The following is a 22,261-nucleotide window of genomic DNA, read 5'->3' as shown; positions in this document are numbered from 1 at the left end:
AAGTAACATTTTTACTTAACCAAACAAATGACACATTTGTCTTCTACCGTAGCAGCAGCCAGAACCTCTGACGATCTTCAAATATTGGCATTTCTCCTGAAACTCCAGTGGCTGAAACTTGACCAATCAATTCTCCAACATGGAGTATGCACACACTCAAAAAGAGAGATAAATACTAGAAAATTCTGAAGAGAAGTTTCTTACACTTAAGTACCACTCTCTGAGAGAAACAATATAAAAATTCTATAAGGAAATCCCTCACCAAAATATGCACTGGAAAGTGCTCTAGAAAATATGCAAATATGAATCTCTTCTGATCCTAACCAAAAGGATCCATTAAATAAACAATCTAAAAATCAATTCCAATTGAAGTAGGATTATGCTGACATAACAAATCTGATAGGAGTTTGATCTGCAGTATGACTCTACTGACGGAATTAGTCTGGTAGGAATATGATCTGTAGTAGGACTCTGCTGACGGTCGCGAAGTCGTCTCTTGACAGAATGCTGACATTTCGCAATAACTTTTCACTGCAGTAGCAGATTTCAGATCAACCTCTTATCTGGATAAATGCAGATTACTTGGGACTCGATTTTTCCACTTATGACTTATCTAAACAACTTCTAATACATCCTAGATAAACTTAATATTGTTATAGATAAAGTCAATAAATAATTTACATTCATCCAAAATTACCAACTTAATGATAGGATAAACTCTATCATTTTAGTCGTCTAATCCTATACAAATTTATCAACTTAGTCACCTAGTCTTAGCCAAACTTTTACATCTACACTGACCATACTTCTTTGATCCTCAATACCAATGGCTCAGTTGGTTCTTGGAGACGTGGTTCTAAACATTTCCGGTTTGAGGCTATGTGGGTGGGGGCTAAAGGGTGTGAGGGCATTATTAAGACGTCTTGGCAATCATCAGAACAGTTGATGTTGTTTCAGAATTGTTGAGTGCTATCTTTTCATGTAGTCAACATTTGAACTTTGGTAGGGTAGTCAATTTGGTAATTTGCAATCTCAGCTACGATTAAAGAAAATGGAATTAACTCGCTTAGTAGAGAGCCCTTCATCTTTATTTTCCAGATCTAGTTTGAACTCCCTTAGACATGATATTAATATTTTACTGCAATGTGAGGAGTTGATGTGGAAACAAAGGTCTAAGGCTTTATGGTTACATTCAGAGGATCATAATTCTAAATTCTTTCATCGGAAGGCTTCACAATTGCATTTAAGAAATTTTATATCGTAGCTTAAAGATAACTCTGGTTGTTGGACTGAAGGTCGTGCTTTAGATTCTTTGGTGTTATCATATTTCCAACACTTATATACAATTTCTTATCCAACATGTATGGAGACTTGATTGAGGCTGTCAATTTGAGGGTCACAATAGCAATGAATGATGATCTCTTGAAGCCCTATTTAGCTGATGAGGTATGCTATGCTTTATTTTAGATGCACCCTCTAAAGGCATTGGGTTTGATGGTTTGTGTTTAATGTTTTTCCAAAAATATTGGCACATTGTAGAGAGTTTGGTTATACGGACAGTCTTAGACTTTTTAAATCATGGTCTAGTTCCATATGCTTTAAATGAGACTTTTATTGTTCTTATACCAAAGAAGAAGAGGCCTGAGAAAATTCAAAAATTTAGGCCTATTAGCATATACAATGTGATATATAAAATCATTGCAAAAGTTATTGTTAATAGGCTAAAAACCATTTTACCCCTAGTGGTGTCAAATAGTTAGAGTGTTTTTTATCCGAGTAGATTTATAACGAATAATGTTCTTGTGGTATTTGAAGCTGTGCATTGTATCCGTAGAAGGAAGAGGGGTCGTTGTGGTATGATTTTATTGAAGTTGGATATGAGTAAAATCTATGATCGGGTCAAATGGATTTTTCTTGAGAACGTCATGTTGAAACTTGGTTTAGATCGAAGATGGGTGGCTTTTTTATTATCTTGCATTAATTCAGTCTCTTATAAGGCGGTTATTAATGGAGTGCCTACTTATTCATTTACTGCAATTTAGGGGTTGCGTCAGGATGATCTTTTATTACCGTACTTTGTTTGTTCTATGTGCTGAGGGGTTATTCTCTCTACTTCAGGCTACTGAACATAAAAAATTGATCAATAGGGTCCGAATTTGTCCTAAAGCTCCTGCCAACCCATAAACTTGTAATAATTGTTTTAGATTTTCATTTTGGGAACGAAAAGCCTCGTAGATTTATGAATAAATATGAACTTTTGATAAGTCCTAATACAAAGGCTGAGGAAGTTAATGCAATTATGGCTATTTAGGATGTGTATAATTTACAGTCTCATGATCACTATTTGGGTCTTCCTTCTTTTATCGGACGGTCGAAATGTAATACTTTAAAGGGTTTAAAAGATAAGGTCTGGAATAAGTTACAAGGTTGGAATGAGAAGTTGTTTTTACAATAGGGTAGAGAAGTATTAATAAAGGTGGTTGTGCATGCAGTACCTACCTACACCATGAGTTATTTTTTATTATCGAAGTCTTTTTGTAAAGAGTTGGAATGATTGTTTGCTAAATTTTGGTGGAGTCAACATCAATTTGAAAGGAAGATATATTGGCTTAGTTGGTCAAAGATGCGATGTGGTATGAATTTTAAGAACCTTAAACTTTTTAATTTGGTTTTGTTAGCAAAACAAGGTTGCGGTTGATTTAAATCCTAATTCTTTGTTGTCTCGGGTTTATAAAGCTAAGTATTTTCCTTTCATAGATTTTTTTCATTCACGTTTGGGTATTAAGAAGTATTTGTTTTGCAAAATCTCTTATACTAGCTTGGGATATTTGGAGGATAGGGAAGGGTGTTGATGTAAAGATAACTCAAGATAAATGACTCCCAATTTTATGGTTACCTGAGTCTCTTCCACCTAATTATGTCATTCATGATGATTTGAAAGTTAATATGCTTATGCATTAGCCTAATGGTTATTGGGATATGGATTTGATTCAATCTATATTTCCTCCCTTTGTTGCTAATGATATTGAACAACTTCCTTTATTCACAAGTGATTGAGATTATAAGTTTGTATGGATTGGTACTAAAAATTACTTGTATTTAGCAAATTCTGGATATCATCTTGCTGTCACATTATTTGATTCTACTGTTAGTGCGGGTAGCTTTGATTTCGTTTCTCATCCTTTTGGCATCAATTCTGGAATCTAAATATTCCGAACAAAGTTAAGAACTTTGGGTGGAGAGTATGTAAGGATATTCTTTGTACAAAATTGAAATTACAGCATGTACGTTGTCATTTTGTTGTCTTTTCTGGAAGCTGAGTTCTTATTCTGATTTGGTTGGAGTTTTGATGCAATATAATTTAACTTCTACTTCACGTTTTATTACTATTTCTTGGGGTGTTTGGCAATTTAGGAATATGAAGTTATTTCAATATTCTAACTGTATGCTTAATGATGTAGTTGATCATTGTTTGACATATGTTGATGGGTACAGTACCATTAAATTGCATCAATCGATTGTATATAAGGATATCATTCTTTTTTCGAATCGTTTTTGCAAAGTATAATAAATCTTAATTTTGATAGTACTTTGTTCCATTCTTCAGAATCTGGGGTGTGGGGTTATTTTAAGAAATTATAAAGAGTATGTTTTATTTGCTTTATGCCGGAAAGAAGTTTGGTTGTTTGAAGTGGATGACATTGAGGCTTTGGTTTCTTTGAGGGCTTTACAAATGATCTTGCATTTGGATTTTTCCAGATTGTTATTGGAAGGAGATTCTTTATCTGTGATTGAACCTATTGTCTCTAAGGAACCTAACTATTCTAGACAAAGAAAAATAATATATGAGATCCAAAGACTTCTTTCTTCTTTTGAGGACTCTGTTGTACTTCATGTTGAGAGACAAGGTAATGAAGCAGCCCATTTACTTGAGGGGTATGCTCATCTTGTGGATGATACAGTTTAGTGGTGGGCACAATGTCCAGTTTTTTTTAGTTTAGAATCTTACTAGATACTGATGTGTAATTACATGGTCCATCATTGTAATGTTTCTTCTATTCTTATAAATGAAAGTGTTATAAAAAAAATATTTTTTTAATGTCTTTAACCTTTAAGAAAAAGAAAAATTACAAATAATCACTTCCTTAACCATAAAAAAAAATTAAAATACCCTAGCGGTAATATTGAACAATAGAATTGAGGGGGTTAATTATCATTTTACATTCGAAATTTAGATATGTGATAACTCAAATGGCAATCTTTATGCATACGTATACACTCGCATCACAACGTCGTCGTTGCCGTGATCGAGTTTTGTCTATTTGCATCATTAGAATGTGGAAGACTAGGTGTTCTCATTAGTCAGTTATAAAAGAGTCAAATACCAAAGGGAGGAAGCAAAAGTAAACAATGGATATAGTTGTTACTACCCTCTTCTTGGGTTTGAGACCCAAGATTATCTCTCATAATTTTATTTTTCTTTATTGGAAACTATGAGTTTTTATTTTGATTTTCGGTGGAGAGAATGTAAAGATAGTTTTTGTAGTTTTTGTACAAACTGAATTTGCTACAGAGGAGTGTTATTTCTAAGGGTATAAATCAGTCCGTCTGACCTGGTCCGGGGGGTGATTGACCGAAATTTTTGGTCCATCATTTTCCCCGGACCGGACCGGACATCCATAAGTACCGGATTAAATTGGTAGCTATTGGTCTGGCCCAATTATTTTTTATTTTTTATCCTTTTTTTTCAAATAAATTAATAAAAAATTATTCAAATTACTAAATTAAAATTAAGTGAATTATTAATGTGGATTATATAACTAACTCATTAAAAATAATATTTTATATGATCAATGATAATAAATTAAATGAAAATTACATCATTAACTTATATAATTACTATATAAAAATAATATATTAAATTATTAAAAGTATTTTTAAAATATATATAGGAGTTTGGTCCGATCCGGTCCAGTCCAAAATTTATAGGCCGAATTTTTTCAGTCCACAACTTATGGGACTGAAACTGACCTCCTGTTCTGATCGAATGGTTCGGTCCAGTCGGTTTTTCCAATCCAGACTGAATTCCTTACACCCCTGGTTATTTCTAATGTGGATTGTTCTTTTTGCTCATTGGTAGTGGAAGATTGCTGTCATATCTTTTGGAGTTGTCTTGATGTGAAAATATTGATGCATGTGTGTTGTCCTTTTGTTATGCATTTTCTAGAAATTGAGTTATTATTCTGATTTGATTGGAGTTTTGATGCAATATGATATAACTTCAGTTTCACGTTTTATTACTATTTCTTGGGGTGTTTGGCAAATATAGGAATATGAAGTTATTTCATAATTCTAACTATAGGCTTAATGATGTATTTGATAATTGTTTGGCATATGCCGAGGGGTAAATTGCAACAATCGATTGTACTTAAGGACATCATTCTTTATTGGAAACCTCCTTTGCAAGTTATGATAAAGCTTAATTTTGATGATGCTTTGTTTCATTCTTTTGAAGCTGGGAGCGTGGGGGTTGTTTTAAGGAATGATAAAGGGGTTGTTTTATTTGCTTTCTGTCGGAAAGAAGTTGGGTTGTTTGAAGTGAATGACATTGAGCCTTTGACTACTTTGAGGTGTTTACAGATGATCTTACATTTGAGTTTTTATAGTTTGTTATTGGAAGGAGATTATTTACTTGTGATTCAACCTATTGTCTCTAAGGAACCTAACTATTCCAGATAAGAAAAATATTATCGAAGATCCAAAAACTTATTTCTTCTTTTGAGAATTCTAATGTACTTCATGTTGGGAGACAATATAATGAAACAACACATTTACTTGCAAGACATGCTCGTCTTATGGATGATACAGTTCAGTGGTGGTCACAATGTCCAAATTTTATTCAGTCTAGAGTCTTATTAGATGTTGATGTGTAATTACATTTTTCATCATTGCAATTTTTCTTCTATTCTTATGAATGAAATTGTTCTAAAAAATACTTTTTTAACATCCTTAACCATTAAAAACAAAAAATAACATCACTAATAATCGTTTACTTAATCATTAAAAAAATACCCATGTGGTATTATTGAACAATAGAATTAAGGGGGTTAACTATCATTTTCCACTCGAAATTTAAATATGTGATTACTCAAACGACAATCTCTATGCAAACGTATACACTCACATCACAATGACGTCGTTGCCGCCACCTAACTTTGTCTATTCACATCATTAGAATGTGGGAGTCTTGGTGTTTTTAGTAGTTAGTTATAAAAGAGCCAAATACTAGAGGGAGGAAGAAGAATGAAATGATTGATATAATTGTTAATACCCTATTATTGGGTTTGAGTCCAAAGGTTATCCCTCTTAATTTTATTTTCCTTTCTTTTAAGTTTTTAAAGTTGTTTTTTAGTACTAAAGTCTTTTTGTAAAAAAATATAAGGATTGTTTGCTAAATTCTGGTGGGGACAACGTCAATCTGAAAGGAAGATACATTGACTTAGTTGGTTAAAGATGTGTTCTTCAAAGATTCGAGGTGGTATGAGTTTTAAGAATCTTGAGCTTTTTAATTTGGCTTTGTTAGCAAAACAAGATTAGCGGTTGATTCAAAATCATAATTCCTTGATGTCTCTCGTTTATAAAGCTAAGTATTTCCCTTCCACAGATTTTTTTCATTCACATTTGGGTAGTAAGTTGTCCTATGTATATAGAAGTATTTGTGCTGCTAAATCACTTTTGCCAGCTGGGGGTATTTGGAAGATAAGGAAGGGTGCTAATGTAGGGATAACTCGAAATAAATGGCTCCCAATTTTCTAGTTACCTGAGTCTCGTCCACCAAATTATGTCATTCATGATTATTCAAAAGTTAATATATTTATGCATCAACCTAATGGTTATTGGGATGTGGATTTGATTCAATCTATATTTTATCATTTTGTTGCTAATGCTATTGTACAACTTCCTTTATTTTCAAGGGATTGAGATGATAAGTTTGTATGGACAAGTACTAAAAATGGCTTGAATTCATTAAAGTCTATATATCATCGTGTTGTCACATGATTTTATTTTATTGTTAGTGCGGGTAACTTTGATTTCCAGAATTCTTCATTCTTTTGACGTCAATTCTAGAATTTAAATATTTCGAACAAAGTTAAGAATTTTGGGTGGAGAGCATGTAAAGATAATATTTTTAATGTGGATTGTTCTCTTTGCTTATTGGCAGTGAAAGATTGTTGTCATATTTTTTGGGGCTATCTAGATGTGAAGAAATTGCTGTCTGTACGTTGTCCTTTTGTTATGCCTTTTTTGGAGACTGAGTTCTTATTCTAATTTGGTAGGAGTTTTGATGCAATATGATATAAATTGAGTTCACGTTTTATTACTATTTCTTGAGGTGTTTGGAAAATATAGGAATATGAAATTATTTTAGAATTCTGACTGTATACTTAATGATGTGGTTGATAATTGTTTGGGAAATGTCGAGGAGTAAATTGCACCAATCGATTGTATGTAAGGATATCATTCTTTCTTGAAAATCTCCTTTGCAAGGTACGGTAAAGCTTAATTTTGATAGTGCTTTGTTTCATTCTTCTGAATATGGAGGTATAGGAGCTATTTAAGGAATGAGAAATGAGATATTTTATTTGCTTTCTGTTGGAAAAAAGTTGGGCTGTTTGAAGTGGATGATATTTAGGCTTTGGCTATTTTGAGGTGTTTAAAGATGCTCTTACATTTGGGTTTCTTCAGTTTGTTATTAGAAGGAGATTATTTGTCTTTGATTGAACCTATTGTCTCTAAGGAACTTAAATTGTCTCAAAGGAACCTAATATTCCAAATAGAGAAAAAAAAAATATGAGATCCAAAGACTTTTTCCTTTTTTTGAGAACTCTAATGTACTTCATGTTGGGAGATAAGATAATGAAGCAGCTCATTTACTTGCAAGACATGCTAGTCTTGTGGATAATACAGTTCAGTGGTTGCAATGTCCAAATTTTATTCAATCTAGAGTCTTACTAGATGCTAATGTGCAATTATATGGTTTATCATCGTAATGTTTCTTCTATTTTTACTAATGAAATTGTTATTAAAAAATATATATATTTTTAACATCTTTAAGCATTAAGGAAAAAAAATACTTCACTAAGGCCTGGTTTGGTTTAAAAAATCTTTTGAAACTATCTCATTCTATCTCATTTCATATTATCTCATCTGAATATCCAAACACCATTCAAATACAAAAAAATTTCAATTTCAAATTCTTGAAATTTAAACTTTTTCATATAATTATTATTTAATCATTATAACTTTCACAAATTTTCAAACAAAACACAAAAAATAATTTAACTTCTTCAAATTCTAAAATAAAAATAATATTCTCTCTTTTAATTTTATAAATTTTTATTTAATTTTTTCTCTTTTCTTTTCCAAAATCCCATAAAATATCTTAACTCAAATTATTTTATTACTATTCACAAATTATCTTACTACAATTTATAAATTTTTCATTTCATATATGTAACCAAACAAGACCTAATAATCACTTTCTTAATCATTAAGAAAAAATTAAAATGCCAAAGCTATAATATTGATCAGTAGAATTGAGGGGATTAATTATCATTTTCCACACGAAATTTTACTTTCACAACTCATCTTATCTCATTTCATTTCATCTAATCATTATAATTTTTTTAAAATTTTTACATAAAATAAAATAAATAATTCAATTATTTTAAATCTTAAAAACAAAAATGATATTAAATATTTAAATAATAATTTAATCAACTTTTAATTTTAATTTCAATTCACTTATATCGTTGGTAAAAACAAACGTTAGAGATATGATTACTCAAATAACAATCTCTATGCATACTCATAGACTTACATCACAACGTCGTTGTTGCCGCGACCGAGCTTTGTCTACTCGCATCGTTAGAACGTGGGAGGCTGGGTGTTCTCAAATCTCAATAGTCAGTTCTAAAAGAGCATAACATAGGGAGGGAGAAAAAGGAACAATGGATATAGCTGTCCTCTTCTTCAGTTTGAGTCCGAAGGTTATCACTCCTAAGTTTATTTTCCTTTCCTTCAAGCGTTTAAAGATTTTCAGTAACATGGTAGATTTTTCTTTTGCAAAATGGAATTTTGTGTAGATGATAGTAAATCGCAAGAAGCTCGTGGGTGGCAATGCTCCAAAACTTACTTACGGAAGCTCTGATTTTTCACGTCATTTCAGATTCGATTCTCGAGAATTTCGCGCAGGGTATCCGTGCACTCTGAATACTCAAAGGTTTAACTATCATAGTTTGTGCTAATTTATGTACATATTTCTTAAACTTGTTTCTTTCCCATTTTTTCAAAAGTTAACAGAAATGCTCAAGCATGACTAGTGAAATTCGAAGTTGAGCAGGATAGCCTGGATAGGGCATGGGAATGGTCATTCTTTGAAAATTTTAACAAACAATGAGGAATTTTTCTTTCTTTTTGGCCATGTTTGAACAGCATATTGACTGTTTAAAGTGTAGTATGGGAAATCGTTAGAAGGTTAATTGGAACTGAGCCTGTGGTATGTTGGTGTTTGTTTTGACATGCTAGCTAAGCGACTCTCAGAATTTCCATCATAATTTTGCTTTGACCTTGGAGGAAATTGTGGAAAGCTTTCAATCTATTTCGGTTTAGATAACTTCTGAACAAAGAAGTTGGTAGATTCCAATACAGAAGGCATCACTATAAGAATTGGGATTGAGGTCATTTATTGGAATTCATTAATGTTTCTCATTTAAATGGCATCATTTTTAGTTCCTTCATAAAGTGGGTCACCTTTTTTTGGAGAATGAGTTTATATAATGAGCAAGACTTTCGGGATGTTTGCATTTAGTTCGTTGTTTTGTTTCATGTTTCCCTTTTATTTTTCAGGATAAGTCATGAACATCTTCCTCCTGTTTGTGCCATATTATCAGGTGTGACTTCCCACTCATTCTCTTTCAAGGAGCACCTCTGGTTACCATATCATGCTATTGTTTAATATTCTGCAAAATAATGATTTGAGTTACTTTCTTAGGTGTGGAAGATGTTGGAGTTTCTTCTAGTTACCATATATTGTTTAATATTCTGCCATATAATGCTTTGAGTTACTTTCTTAGATGTGGAAGATGTTGAAGTTTCTTCTCAATTGGATGATTTCTCTGTCACTAGATCGAGGGTCAGTGATGCTAGAGAACTAATGGTAATCCAGGACATCTAGGCCTTTATTGTTATTAAAATGATCTGTGTTACAGAGATGTTCATAATTAGTCTTTATTATTATGGATTTCGACTGCAATTTGTATTTGTAACTTTTTGTTGCCAGATAAGTGTTGAGGTCTTTGGTGCCAGAACTAAAGCAATTTTTGAGAGTGTTTTTGACAAAATGGTCGCTGCAGCCCAGCCGATCCCTGGCTTTAGAAGAGTAAAAGGAGGTAGGAACATTCAATTCAGGGGACATCTTATAATGGAAAGGCTCATTTCTTTAAATATCTCTCTTCAACTGCATATGGCCCATATGGGTCATCTACGAAGAGTCACCATGGTCCGTGAAGTGGCTTTCGGCCTCGTTTGTTTTCGTAGATGAGATGAGATGAAATGAGATGAGTTGAAATTAAAGTTAAAAGTTGAATAAATATTGTTAGAAATATTTTTTTAATATTATTATTGTTTTGGGATTTGAAAAAGTTGAATTTTTTATTTTATTTTATGTGGGAATTTGGTAAAGTTGTAATGATTAGATAAGATGAGATGATTTGAGAGTAGTTGTGAAAACAAACAAGGCCTTAATGTTTAAGTGGCCTCTTAAGGTTGGCTAGTATGGAGGAGAACCAAAGTGGTTTTGAGTGTAGGGACCTCAACATGCTCCGACCATGCACTTTTTGCCACCACTCCTGTGCACGTATTTGCTTGTAGTATTTGACATAACATTCTGGTAGGTAATTATGATGCCATGACATTGGTGGCTTCTATTTTTGGTATTGTCACATTCACCATTGCTTTTGGTGATCACGTGTTACTTTTGTGGCATGGGTCTTATTCTTTGATATAACACTTGAAACTTGGAACTGTTATGTAACAGATCTGTGAAAAATGAACTAAATGCTCCTTATATATAATATATGATAAGGATTATAAGTCAGAGAGTGGATATCTCCCTACATTAAAAGAAGAAAAAATAAGTTGATTGGGGATGAGAATATATTAGACTGATATAGGGGACAACCCCACAAAGGGGAAAGAATTTCAAAGAGATTGCTTCACAGCATAGCTGCGTCCATTGAGAATTTGTGGCAGCAGTGTCCTCTGTTGCTGCCTTTGGTTGATTATACTCCCTTTCCAAATGCTGGTCTCTTCTATTTCTGCAAGCTGGAATGCTTTGTTAAATTGACTGTAGTGTAGATTGTTAAAATGAGAACTAATGATTGTTCTACACAAAGAGCATATTTTTGTAATTTCTTTTCTTTTTCATTTTCCTCCTTGAATTTTATTTTGTCATGTCCTACTCTCAATGTCTAACATTTTTTTTTTCTCATGATTTCTCTCCTTGGCTATTTTGTCTCTGACCAACAATTTGAGGATCATCAGGAAAAACACCAAATGTAAGTATCTGTTTCCTTTAATTCTGCCGCTGCCCGCAGCCAACTTGTTTAACTTACTGTCGTTGGTAATTTAATTGACAAATGGTTTTCAAGTGGAAGCTAAGTGAATGTCTTGCTGGGGCATTCTTGGCACACCGTCCACCCTAGCCCTTACCAGCCACACTTGATGCATGCATCTTATAGATCAAACGCCCATCCAAACCACCCAACAGAGATGCATTTATGTGCAGATACTTCCACAAACACAGACATACATGCATTCAAGTGTATGTCTCTGTTTTTGTGCGTGTGAGAGAGATATAGCAGACACACAAGCATTGTGGTTTCCTAATTTTGTTCCGTGGAGACTGGAGAGGGTTGCATTACTCTTTTTTTTTTTTAGCAGATACCAAGAGATATTCTGTTAGAAGTTCTTGGACCTTCTAAAGTTTACAAGCAAGTAATCATGGAAGTAATCAACTCTACCATTGCTGAATATGTAGAAAAGGTAATATGTATTGAATTATTTCTATTTACTACATATTTTTTTGAAATACATATTAGAATAATTTGTCTTAGTTGCTTTATCTAAATAATTGTTGCCGGCCATTGTCATTATATTAGTCATGCTCTAATATTAGTAGGCAAATTCTTTGAAGTGTATTCAAATGCTTGTACTGGATGTTATGAATTTTAAATTTTCAGTTTGTATAAACTTAGTGATAATTTTTATTAATGATAAATATTAAACCTTAGAAATGTTTAGCCAAATTTGACCTTTCCAATATCTTAGTTCCTGTGTTCTTGTAGACTGACAAGCACTAGTGCATCTTAAAGTGGTAACTGTATGAGAAATTAATGATCTATGATGGGGTGGTAAATGTCACTTATCAACCGAAAAAAAAAGAGTGGGTGGTCAATGTCACTGATGATAGATAGCTATACTATAGATATGCAGTAAATGTTCACCATGTTGCCACTGTGCTCACTTATAATTGCTGTTGTTATGGTGGGAATAGATTTCTTCAGTGCTACAAAGAACTCTGTTTAGTAGAGAAAAATGGGCATCTTCTTTCTAATATTCATGCATTTAATAGTTGGAGCAAAAGTATATGAGAATTTCTGAAAATTGGGGCATGTAATATTGATTTCCAGCATTTTTGTTTAAAAGGTTATGCATATAACTGTATAAAAAAAATCCTGTGTTTCAGCAAAAAAGCAATTTTTGCAGAATAGAAATGTGATGCCTGTATATGAATGATCGACCAGTTGATTGGTATTCAAGTAACAATAGTTTTTGGCAAGATAAGGTATTCTGAGTGAATGCCTAATATTTCTAACCTAAAGTGAATTTCCGATGACACACATCATCATGGCCCGCTATCTCTCATTTAAATCACTTGTGTCCAAAAAAGAAATCAAACATGTAATTATTGGTTTTACTAAATGAGTATCGTTACCATGTTGTTCTAGTCATATCACTCATTTTGCTTCATTGACGTAGCACCACGTGGCTTATTAAAAAAAAATATATATTCAAAACAAAATGGTGTCCACAAACACAAAAAGAGGAAGATTGAAACCCAACTTCCCTCTACCCCTTTTATGTTTGTATTTTTAATAAGCTACGTGGTGTCACATCAATGGAGTAAAGTGAGCGGTATAACTGGGGTGGCATGGTAACATTTCTCTTACTAAATATCCATCAAGTTTTAGGGTATTGTTGATTTGTGATATATATTCTAGAGAACTCAATCCTCAAGAGAGTAGGTAATCATGTTCCTGGATGATCCACTGCTAGGAATGCAGTTCAGCATCAATGTAGGTCAAGTACATGCAAGATGGTTGGGATGATAGATAAACAATATTAGGGAAGCAGAAAAGAGAAGAGAAGTAGAGAAGAAATCCTACTTCACTTTGTAAACATACAAATGTGGTGGAGCCTAAATTTAGTTCCTTACTGTTTTAAATCGTTGCAGGAAGGTTTAAAGGTCGGCAAAGACTTGAGAGTAGAGCAAAGCTTCGAAGATCTCGAAGTAACATTCGTGGCAGGTGAAAAATTCAGCTTTGATGCAGTCATTCAGCTTCAAGAAGCGAACTGAATATCATGTGAACTTGGATTTCTATCACAGATTGTGTATATGTTTAAGTAGATTCCTTTCCCAACTCGTGCTGAGGGTGTGCACTCCCCGGATTAGCTGATAATTTGTTTTGGGACCCAATAAAAAAAAATTAAACAAGTAGATTCCTTTCCTTCCATAAGTTAAAGTTATTCACAGAGCATATTTCTACCAACTATATATTATTCGCTGTAATCAATCATGTAAACCTTGATTAAAAAAACATGAAAAGGAAGGGAACGAGTACATCAACTCAGTTAAAGGACTATTAATTCGATAAAATTGAATAAAAATATTATAAATTAAAATTTTGTTTAAATATATATTTTTTAAATTTGAAAAAAATGTACTTTTTCTTAATGTTTTGTTTGGAAGTTTGGTAAAATTGTAATGGTTAAATGAAAAAAAATTGAGAATTTGAAAGTAAAAAGTGTTTTGCGTTTGAGTGATATTTGGGAATAAATGAGAATCCCTAAAAATATCTGTGTACACAAACAAGGCCTAATGTCCAAACAAACCCTAAGGCTGCGTTTAGATGTTGAGTTAAGCTGAGTTTTTTATGAATAGTATGTCCAAACAAACCCTATGATCGTACCATATCATCATCATATGCTGATTTCGAAGAAAATGAATCGTGCAAAACCAAATTATGTTTAATTGGCTTCGGCTAATGGTATTTGAGGATTAGGAAGTGGGCAGTCTGTTGGAAAGACGAATGTAAATGGGATTTATTATGGAAGTATATTTTAAAGAGAGATTATTGGTGAGCAAGCTTCCAACAAAGAGAGGATTTATAGGATGATATCCGGCTGTGACTCAAACGATCAGAATTTTAATGAAGAGCTTGGTTCAATTAGTAGTCCTAAATGCAGCTGTAATTCAAAATAATCGACCTGCTTTTGATACTGCCGAAAATATCTCATCTGTTGAAAAACTCTTCCATAAGCCATATTGCTTAAAATAAATAGATCTATGACTCGTCTAGTAATATCACAATTCTTCCAAAACAGCATGACAAAGCAAGCATCACATACAAGGATGCATGCTTATAGTTGAATCCTTTTATTTTGTCGACCTCAAAATTGTTCAAGAATTGTAAGCCGAACCCCGCCCGAGAACCATACCCGCTGAAACCTGATCAAGAAGGATCTACTGCAGCGGCATTCACACCAGAAGTATCAAAGTCATGCTTCAGTGCGTCAAATGTATATGATGCACTTCGTAGCCATCTCAAAGCATTCCTGCATATAATCATGAACCACCACCAGCCTCAGCAGCCTTTTTTTCCTTTTGTTTCTCCCTTTTTTTCTTGTTTCTCAAAGCATTCTTGCTCGTTGCTCTAAATTAAACAAACAATCCATTAGCATTTCACAATGAATCCAAACCATGAATGTAAAGAACAAATGACCAATCAATACGGATTGAACTTACTCTTGAGGACTCTCCCCAAATAGCTGTCATTACAAAAAAATATCAAATTATGAGAACCAAGCATAGCAATTAACTAAATCCAACTGAAGCTCAATCTAAGCAGTAGGAAACGTGTCTTATCTTCAGTAAATACAAAGTCAACTAATCTCAAATATAGAAAATCTTGTTGTATGTTGTGTCTGACACAAATATTTGGTCTGACCATGAATGCCAAAAGACATCTAAATGACGGTCTCGCCTTTGGTTCCAGCAAACAAAACAATTCAGGATAAAGAAACCAAATGTAGCTCGTGTATACCTCTGCCTGAACGGCAGCAGCATTCTTAGCATGTGGTGGGCGATATGCCGCAGGTTTCTGTGCAGGAGGGTTGTTGGAGGTGGTTTTTGTGGAGGCCTGGGAAGATTTTGACCCTTGTCCTGAAAATCAATTAGACTGTGCAATTGAAAAAAACGTATACAACCAAAAAATCCAGAAACAAAAAAAAATTCAAGATTCAAAATACAAGACAGAACCTTGTGGTTTGGTGTCTTCAACCTTTAAAGAGTCAATAGACTTGATGAGTTCCACAATTTCAGGATACTTATCAGGTGACTCCGGTTTCCAATCGACCTGTATAGATAGTTTCCTCAAATAATCAGGGGCTATAAGTTATGAGCACATATGAGAACATTGATGATCAACACTGACCTGGTACAACTTGTCAAACATCTTCTTGAAGTACAAGGACCCATTGTGGTGGAAAATTTTAATCCTTAAATAAGAACAGGAAAATCAGTAAGTGGTTCGTTTAGAATAAGTTTCTCAGAATCACATCATCAGGCTGAGTCCCAGCCACCATTAGTATTGCTTGTATATAAACCAGAAACTGGGAAAAATATACGAATATTATTACTTCCATTTTATGCTTTTCAAGTATAAATAGTAGGCACTTCCTTTCAAATCACAAAGGACTTCTTTCCTACATGCTATGCCAAGACTTAGAACAAAAGGCCTAAGGTGCGAGTCACCTTGTAGTTTAAGCATCATTAACTTTAGTAGCAAAATGTGAATTTAAAGTACCACAAGTCAAAACTGTAATCTACCAGCAAGGATATTCTCATTGGAATTATTCATGATCCATGGAAAATACCACCAAATGGAACAATCAAATCAATATAAGATGGAATGTCTGATTGATATTACACACCAGGAAAAAAATTATTCCTGCGAATCAACAACTAATACTTCTTATTGAATGATAATAAGGAGAATGGAATTTACTTGGAGATGGTGCTCTTGATCAGCCAAAATAAAAATTTAAGCCTTCAAACTTACAGTTCCAGATAAACATGTGGGAAGCATGCCTTGGTAGTTGGTATGCACCATTTAATGGTATGTATCTATTAACTAACTAGGCCCTCTCCCAAAAACACATTGACACAGTATATAAAGATTAACATACCCATTGTCAACTTGTAGTCTTGGAGCTGTTGTTGCAGTCATGAAATACCGGCCATCTGGAGACCACTCACTTGTAACGGACCATTCAGCCTTAGTTGTTCCAAGCTGCTTTTTCTCTGTGTAGTCCCAAAATGCCTATAGGGTAAACAAGTACATATATGAACTCTGAGATTACAACCAATATATGATAAGTCCTCTCAGGACCAAAAAGAAAAAGAAAAAGAATTCTTTGATGCATATAAGAGTGCTTGTAGAAGGCTAGAAGCGACTCTCCAAATTTCAACTTTTTCTTTTTCCTTCGATTTCTCAATAAGAAAAAATTTACTCCCAAGCAGAGAAAAAGCTGAAAAAAGCACAAGGTGGGAAATAAGCAAGAGGGATACGGTAGAAGTATCAGCCATAGATTCTTCATCTCAAATGCCACTAATGATAATATCCAAGAAAAAATATTGAAATATCGGTCCAACAATTATCAACCAAGGACATGAAATACCTATTGACCAAAACAAATTCTAAAGAAATTGACATATTATGTCGATCAATGATAAAAAATGAAAAATAAATATGTTTCAGAACTTTTTTCCATTACAGGGAAGAAATCATGACCGATTTATGTTATTTTAGAAGGATAAGAGTTGCAAGTTATGGAAAGCAAAAAAAATAAAAATTGATACTCTTTTTAATTATTTTTTGTCCCCTCTAATCACCAAGACTACGGTAAAAGCCCCTGGCTGCCAAGCACAAGTGTGCGTATAGAGTCCTGAAAGGAGCCACTCCATACAAAAACTGCTGAGAGCAAGACCATATCCAAGCAAAGCCTCCAAGTACCCCACTTAAGTGGGACCAGCACTGGGTAGTGACCCCTTTTCAAAAGACAACTGGAGTAACAGTAAAGTAGAAAACATCTAAATTACATACCATGTCACCAGGTAAGTTACCGAAGCCCGCCAAACATAGAACTGCAAACAAGAGAATTAAGGCGACAGATTTGAAAGGTATTTTCTTTTCTTTTTCTAGAAAAATATATACGGTCAAGAACTATTTCAAACCCACAAAATAGATGTATAAATTTCTAATGCTCTCAACGAAAAAAGAGATCAATTTTTTTTCAATGTAGGATACATTTCCCTTTCGGGTTCCAGCGGATGGTGTTGTAAGGGCCTGTTCCAAGCTCAAGCAGAGGATTACACTTCTTGTCAAACACAGTTGCTCTAGCGGGCATAACTAAAATTAGTCAAGGATAAGTGCGATAATAATGCCAACTGAGAAAACAAGGGATCAAACAGGTGACAAGAAAAACAAACGGATAAAAAAACAACCCATCTTTTTCAATTGCATTCCCATCAAATACGTTAACAGCCATAACCATATAAGATAAAGAAAAAGGAAAATCTTTTAAATCCTTGTTCTGTCACATTGACACTAACACCATCAACAGATGCCAAGTACTAGAGAATCACCAGTAGAGGGGCCCAAAACTGGATATCATCTGTGTCTTATCAGTTTTTCAAAAAAAAAAAAAAAAGCATAATAAAGTGCAATGGAAAATGATAAAAAATAAAAAAATCTAGTGTTTTATCAAACAAAAGATTTACAAATTGACTTTGTACCACCAGGAACCTTTCTAGAAATTATTTAGAAACACATAAGGGGGGCCAATCGATGATAACTTAACCACAAGCTGGAACATTGAAGGGTAAAGAATAAATATATGGCCTATGGGTTATGCTCATCCAAATTAATATAATGCTGTTTCTTTCACCGGTAGAAACCTCTCCTCTGAAATAAGTAATGAAACAGAGAAAAAGGATACATCCATAAACAACGGCAAACTCTGAACCAGAGTAAGACCACTGAACATCATGAACAGGACCCTCTTTACCTGCCAGGTTAATCAATGATCAGTTGCAGGCAGACAGTTAGAACCATTATTTGATTTATAGTAAAACTTAGAACATACGAAGAGACACAACTCCTTCATATGTCCCATCTGTAGTCAAGTAGTTTAGCTTTGATTCTCCATAGTAACTCTGGTTGGTTTTATCAACATCAGACTGCACCACAACTAGAAGTCCAGATGAGCCACGATTCCAATTTAATTGCACTGTTGAACATCGGAAAAAACTCCGACGAGCAATAGGTTGACTCTGTGAATCTTTTCCACAGGAAAATATCTGGATGCTGGCAGGAACCCCCTACATACGTAGAGTATTTAACTTAGAGGATATCTCACCTTTTTATAATTAAAAACCATGCATTTGAAACTATGATCAGCCAGTTGATAGCCAACCACTCTACCATTGAGCTACTGAGGAACAATGGGGGATTGGATCTCATAGAGTTCAGTTCCCATTCTAATGGGATACAATAAATTGATAATGAAATAAAACCTCAAAAAGCTGAATATCAGTTATATTTCCAGATGCTATGTAACCAGTAAATGAAATTATCATATCTGACTCTAGCATAAATGAATGCTAGGCCATCCACTGGATGTACTGAACCTCCATACATGGCACATATTGACAAATCAATCAAATAATTATTTTTTGATAAGTACAAATCAATCAAATAATTAATTGTATATGACACTCCTGGCTTTAACCATATTGCCATACGATTGATATAATGAAAAATTATTATTATTTTCAAATAACTGACTCAAATGAATTTAATTTTCAATATTTTCTGCATTTGAAACACTTGATAGATGCTGAGCTGCTTTCTTTCAGGATTTCAAAATAATAAACTCAACCCCCAAAAACAAGGTCCAGCAAGCTATCAAATATCATCTCATTTATCTTGTGACAAAAGGCAGACATAGAAGTCAAAACTTTCTTTCCTATAATGACATAGTTAAGATCCAATAGATGGGAAAGAAAAATAGAAAACCCTGGTATGCAACAAGAACATGGCAGTCATACAGGTATGGAGATGTGATAGCTCCTACACCTGGTACACAGTACATTCAGGCTAGCTTAGTCGCTTTGTTATTTTAGGTTGTGGTTAGCATCAACAGTTTATTCAGGTTGCTTAGGTGTGATTTTTATACGTACATGCATATGTACATTTATATCAACACACTTTATGTATATACAGAATAAAAAATATCTAAGACAAGTGTATATCTCTTGTTCTTCATCTTTCCCATATATTTATAAAAAATTCACCAAATATTCCATCCCTATTCAACCCCGATGAACAAACTCAGCATTTCAAGATCCCCAGTTATCACAAAATGGAATAAGGCAGTATCACAAAATAGGATGCATGCCCCAGTTCACGGTTTGAAGGGTGGGTAGGGGAATCCAGTTTATCCGGTCTGCAACCACACAAATGGAAAGGCATACAGAATACTATACACTTAGGACACAATTAAACTCATTCCCATGCAACTCCAAGTTATCTCTTCATATGTCAAGAAAAAAGAAAACAGCCCACAAAATCAGTCTGGGCCTACAGAGCACAAACCTTAGATTCTGGAACAAATACTGCCACATGGGACCCAGGTGCCTTAGAAAGCTCAATTGCTGCCACTCCAGGAACTCTTAGCCTATAGACAACTCCTTTGGAGAAATCTTGAGCATCAAAAAATTGGATCTCATTAGTTGCCAGTCGACATGCAACAGCTTCATCAGAGCTAAATCGAATTGAAGGCCTGAAGGGCAGAACAATTAACAATTGAAATTACTTTTCAAAACAAGGATCTCAAAACAGGCACACGCTCTGTTTTACCAGAAAATTGACCTTAATTACTCTATTAGGTCTAATAGTAAAATCAACTCATATAGTATAATTTTTCAAGAGGAAAGAGTAAAAAACCAGTGCAATAAACTCTACTAGGTGTACCATGTGGCTGTTGTCATGTTTTTTTGAAAGTGGTTATAAACAGAATCACCAGTCTCAATCTTCCATAAATTCACATTTTTGTCCTGTGGAGTAGAGGATTTATGAAAGGTTTGAAAAAAATTCCCACATGGGGACAAATTGGCTGCAGCTACATTGGGGACTTGAAAAGATCTGATTTCTTTGGAGCTTCTGCAGTCATAGATGCTAATCACGGAATCAGATTTCATCACCATAAGTCTGGATCCATCTTCACTGAACTTTGCATTACTGCAAGGAACCTTTTCAATCTTGATACCAGGTTGACCATTGCTAAATGGGGGCCCGTTCCAGAGACAAAACCCTTCTGGTCCCCTAACTGGTAGAGGAGAAAGAAAAATAAGAGACAGCCAATATAGAGCTTATGATAACGAAAACAAAAATTAGGTACCTAAAATGTCCAAAGCTAGTGAGGGGTCAATGGAAGCCATAGCAGGCTAACAGAGGTATATGTGAGCGGAAGGCAACCCTGTTGATAAAATGACTGCAAAAGATGGTGTTAGGCACAGATGATTTCAAAAAAGAAAAAAAAAAAAAAAACTGCTTCAGCCAGATAATATTTTATTTTTCATCCAGTTAGTATTGAAAATATTAGCAATGAAGTACCGCTGACAAATAACTTTTTTTTTTTATAAGTAAACCGCTGACAAATAACTGCTAGATAAGTTATTTTACCTTTAAAATTTCTGAGAGTTATCCTGGGAAGCGACGATTCTTTCTTTTAATTGTCATTTTATGGCTTAAAATCTTCATTATTTTCTTGTGAAACATTGTAAAGCACCGAATAGCTGTCTCCAAGCTTCAGAGACCCAAGATGAAACTTCATTTAAACAAAATTGGACTTTTTCAAGTGACATGAGGGACTCATTTTCTCACTGGAAAACTATATCGATGAATAGGGACTGGGAGTTATTTCGTTGTTTGTCTGGGCTTGTTGCCCCCGCTATCATTTAAATTCCTTCTCGATTATCTGATTAGCACAATTATGCATAAAACTAACACCATCAAAATTTGAGGTGGGAAATCAACTTAAGAGCGGATGATGACCATGAAGGTTAGTATTCTATGTTTCTCTAATCGAATGGAATACAAGGGCTTAAATCTACAATGCCTCTTCAAGAAATTTGCCTGTCACTGCCATCTCTCTCTTACGCATAGCTCCCATCATTTAATTCTAACTAATAAATAAATAAACATCGTGCTAAAAGTTTCAAAATACTCGCTTTTGAGCTTTTATTCATCATTTCCTACAAGATAAAATATATAATACTCAAATTCTTAAGTTTCCTTTCTTTCCGTACGTTTTCTCAAGAAACAGAATGGAGCTTATCACATCAAGTTCGACATATAGCGTGTAGAGAGAGAGAGAGAGAGAGAGACGTTTACCGATCCAGATGATGGAGCCTGAGAGAGCGCTGCCGGCTGTAAATGGAGAGCCAGGAACCGACGCCGTAGAGGAAGTCGACCTTGTGCAGTGCAGCTCTATAGTTCACAGCAAAACTGCGGTGTTTATAGCAAGTAAAATTCATTGGCAATTTAGCCACGTGCTTGTGTGAGCTACGGCACCGTATTGACCAACGCAAAGCAAAGCAAGGCAAGGCCCAAAAGTGTTTTTTTTTTGGAAACTAATTACGGCGTTTAAAGAACATAAAATGTCTACAAAGAATTGCATAATGGATATTGGACACAAAGAACTCACTACTGTATTTATTTTTCAACATGAATCTACATTATTTATCCAACTTTTGAATCATGAGTAACTTCCGGAAACTTCTTCGTAGTGGCTC

The 22,261-nt window shown here is 34.1% G+C and overlaps 2 protein-coding genes across 4 annotated transcripts; one reads left to right on the top strand and one right to left on the bottom strand.

The window, feature by feature from the left end:
- The first annotated feature begins 8,877 nt into the window (after positions 1–8,877).
- Positions 8,878–13,859, top strand: LOC108982786 (trigger factor-like). Of its 2 annotated transcripts, none has more exons than XM_018954250.2 (8): positions 8,878–9,050; positions 9,147–9,256; positions 9,910–9,953; positions 10,137–10,219; positions 10,343–10,451; positions 11,605–11,618; positions 12,004–12,105; positions 13,577–13,859. In XM_018954250.2, exons 1-8 carry the CDS (start codon positions 9,012–9,014, stop codon positions 13,697–13,699), a joined length of 624 nt encoding a protein of 207 aa, XP_018809795.1. In that variant the 5' UTR covers positions 8,878–9,011; the 3' UTR covers positions 13,700–13,859. The 2 variants fall into 2 exon arrangements, with proteins under 2 accessions (XP_018809795.1, XP_018809793.1); XM_018954248.2 differs by having other exon boundaries at positions 9,147–9,283.
- Positions 13,860–14,592: 733 nt separating this feature from the next.
- Positions 14,593–21,977, bottom strand: LOC108982788 (eukaryotic translation initiation factor 2A). Of its 2 annotated transcripts, none has more exons than XM_018954252.2 (14): positions 21,861–21,977; positions 20,866–20,958; positions 20,439–20,793; positions 20,061–20,247; positions 18,550–18,784; positions 18,403–18,471; positions 17,712–17,813; positions 17,508–17,548; positions 16,591–16,724; positions 15,837–15,900; positions 15,662–15,758; positions 15,447–15,565; positions 15,149–15,171; positions 14,593–15,056 (listed from the first exon to the last, which is right to left on the bottom strand). In XM_018954252.2, the coding sequence occupies exons 2-14, from the start codon at positions 20,903–20,905 to the stop codon at positions 14,969–14,971; spliced, it is 1,554 nt and encodes a 517-aa protein (XP_018809797.1). In that variant the 5' UTR covers positions 20,906–20,958; positions 21,861–21,977; the 3' UTR covers positions 14,593–14,968. The 2 variants fall into 2 exon arrangements, with proteins under 2 accessions (XP_018809797.1, XP_018809798.1); XM_018954253.2 differs by having other exon boundaries at positions 20,866–20,943; positions 21,861–21,975.
- Between the last annotated feature and the right edge of the window lie 284 nt (positions 21,978–22,261).

This window comes from Juglans regia, chromosome 12 (assembly GCF_001411555.2).
Source record: "Juglans regia cultivar Chandler chromosome 12, Walnut 2.0, whole genome shotgun sequence".
In the NCBI taxonomy this organism is placed as follows: Eukaryota; Viridiplantae; Streptophyta; class Magnoliopsida; order Fagales; family Juglandaceae; genus Juglans; species Juglans regia.
Note: the sequence above shows the minus strand (reverse complement) of the source record. Positions and strands in the feature narration are given on the sequence as shown.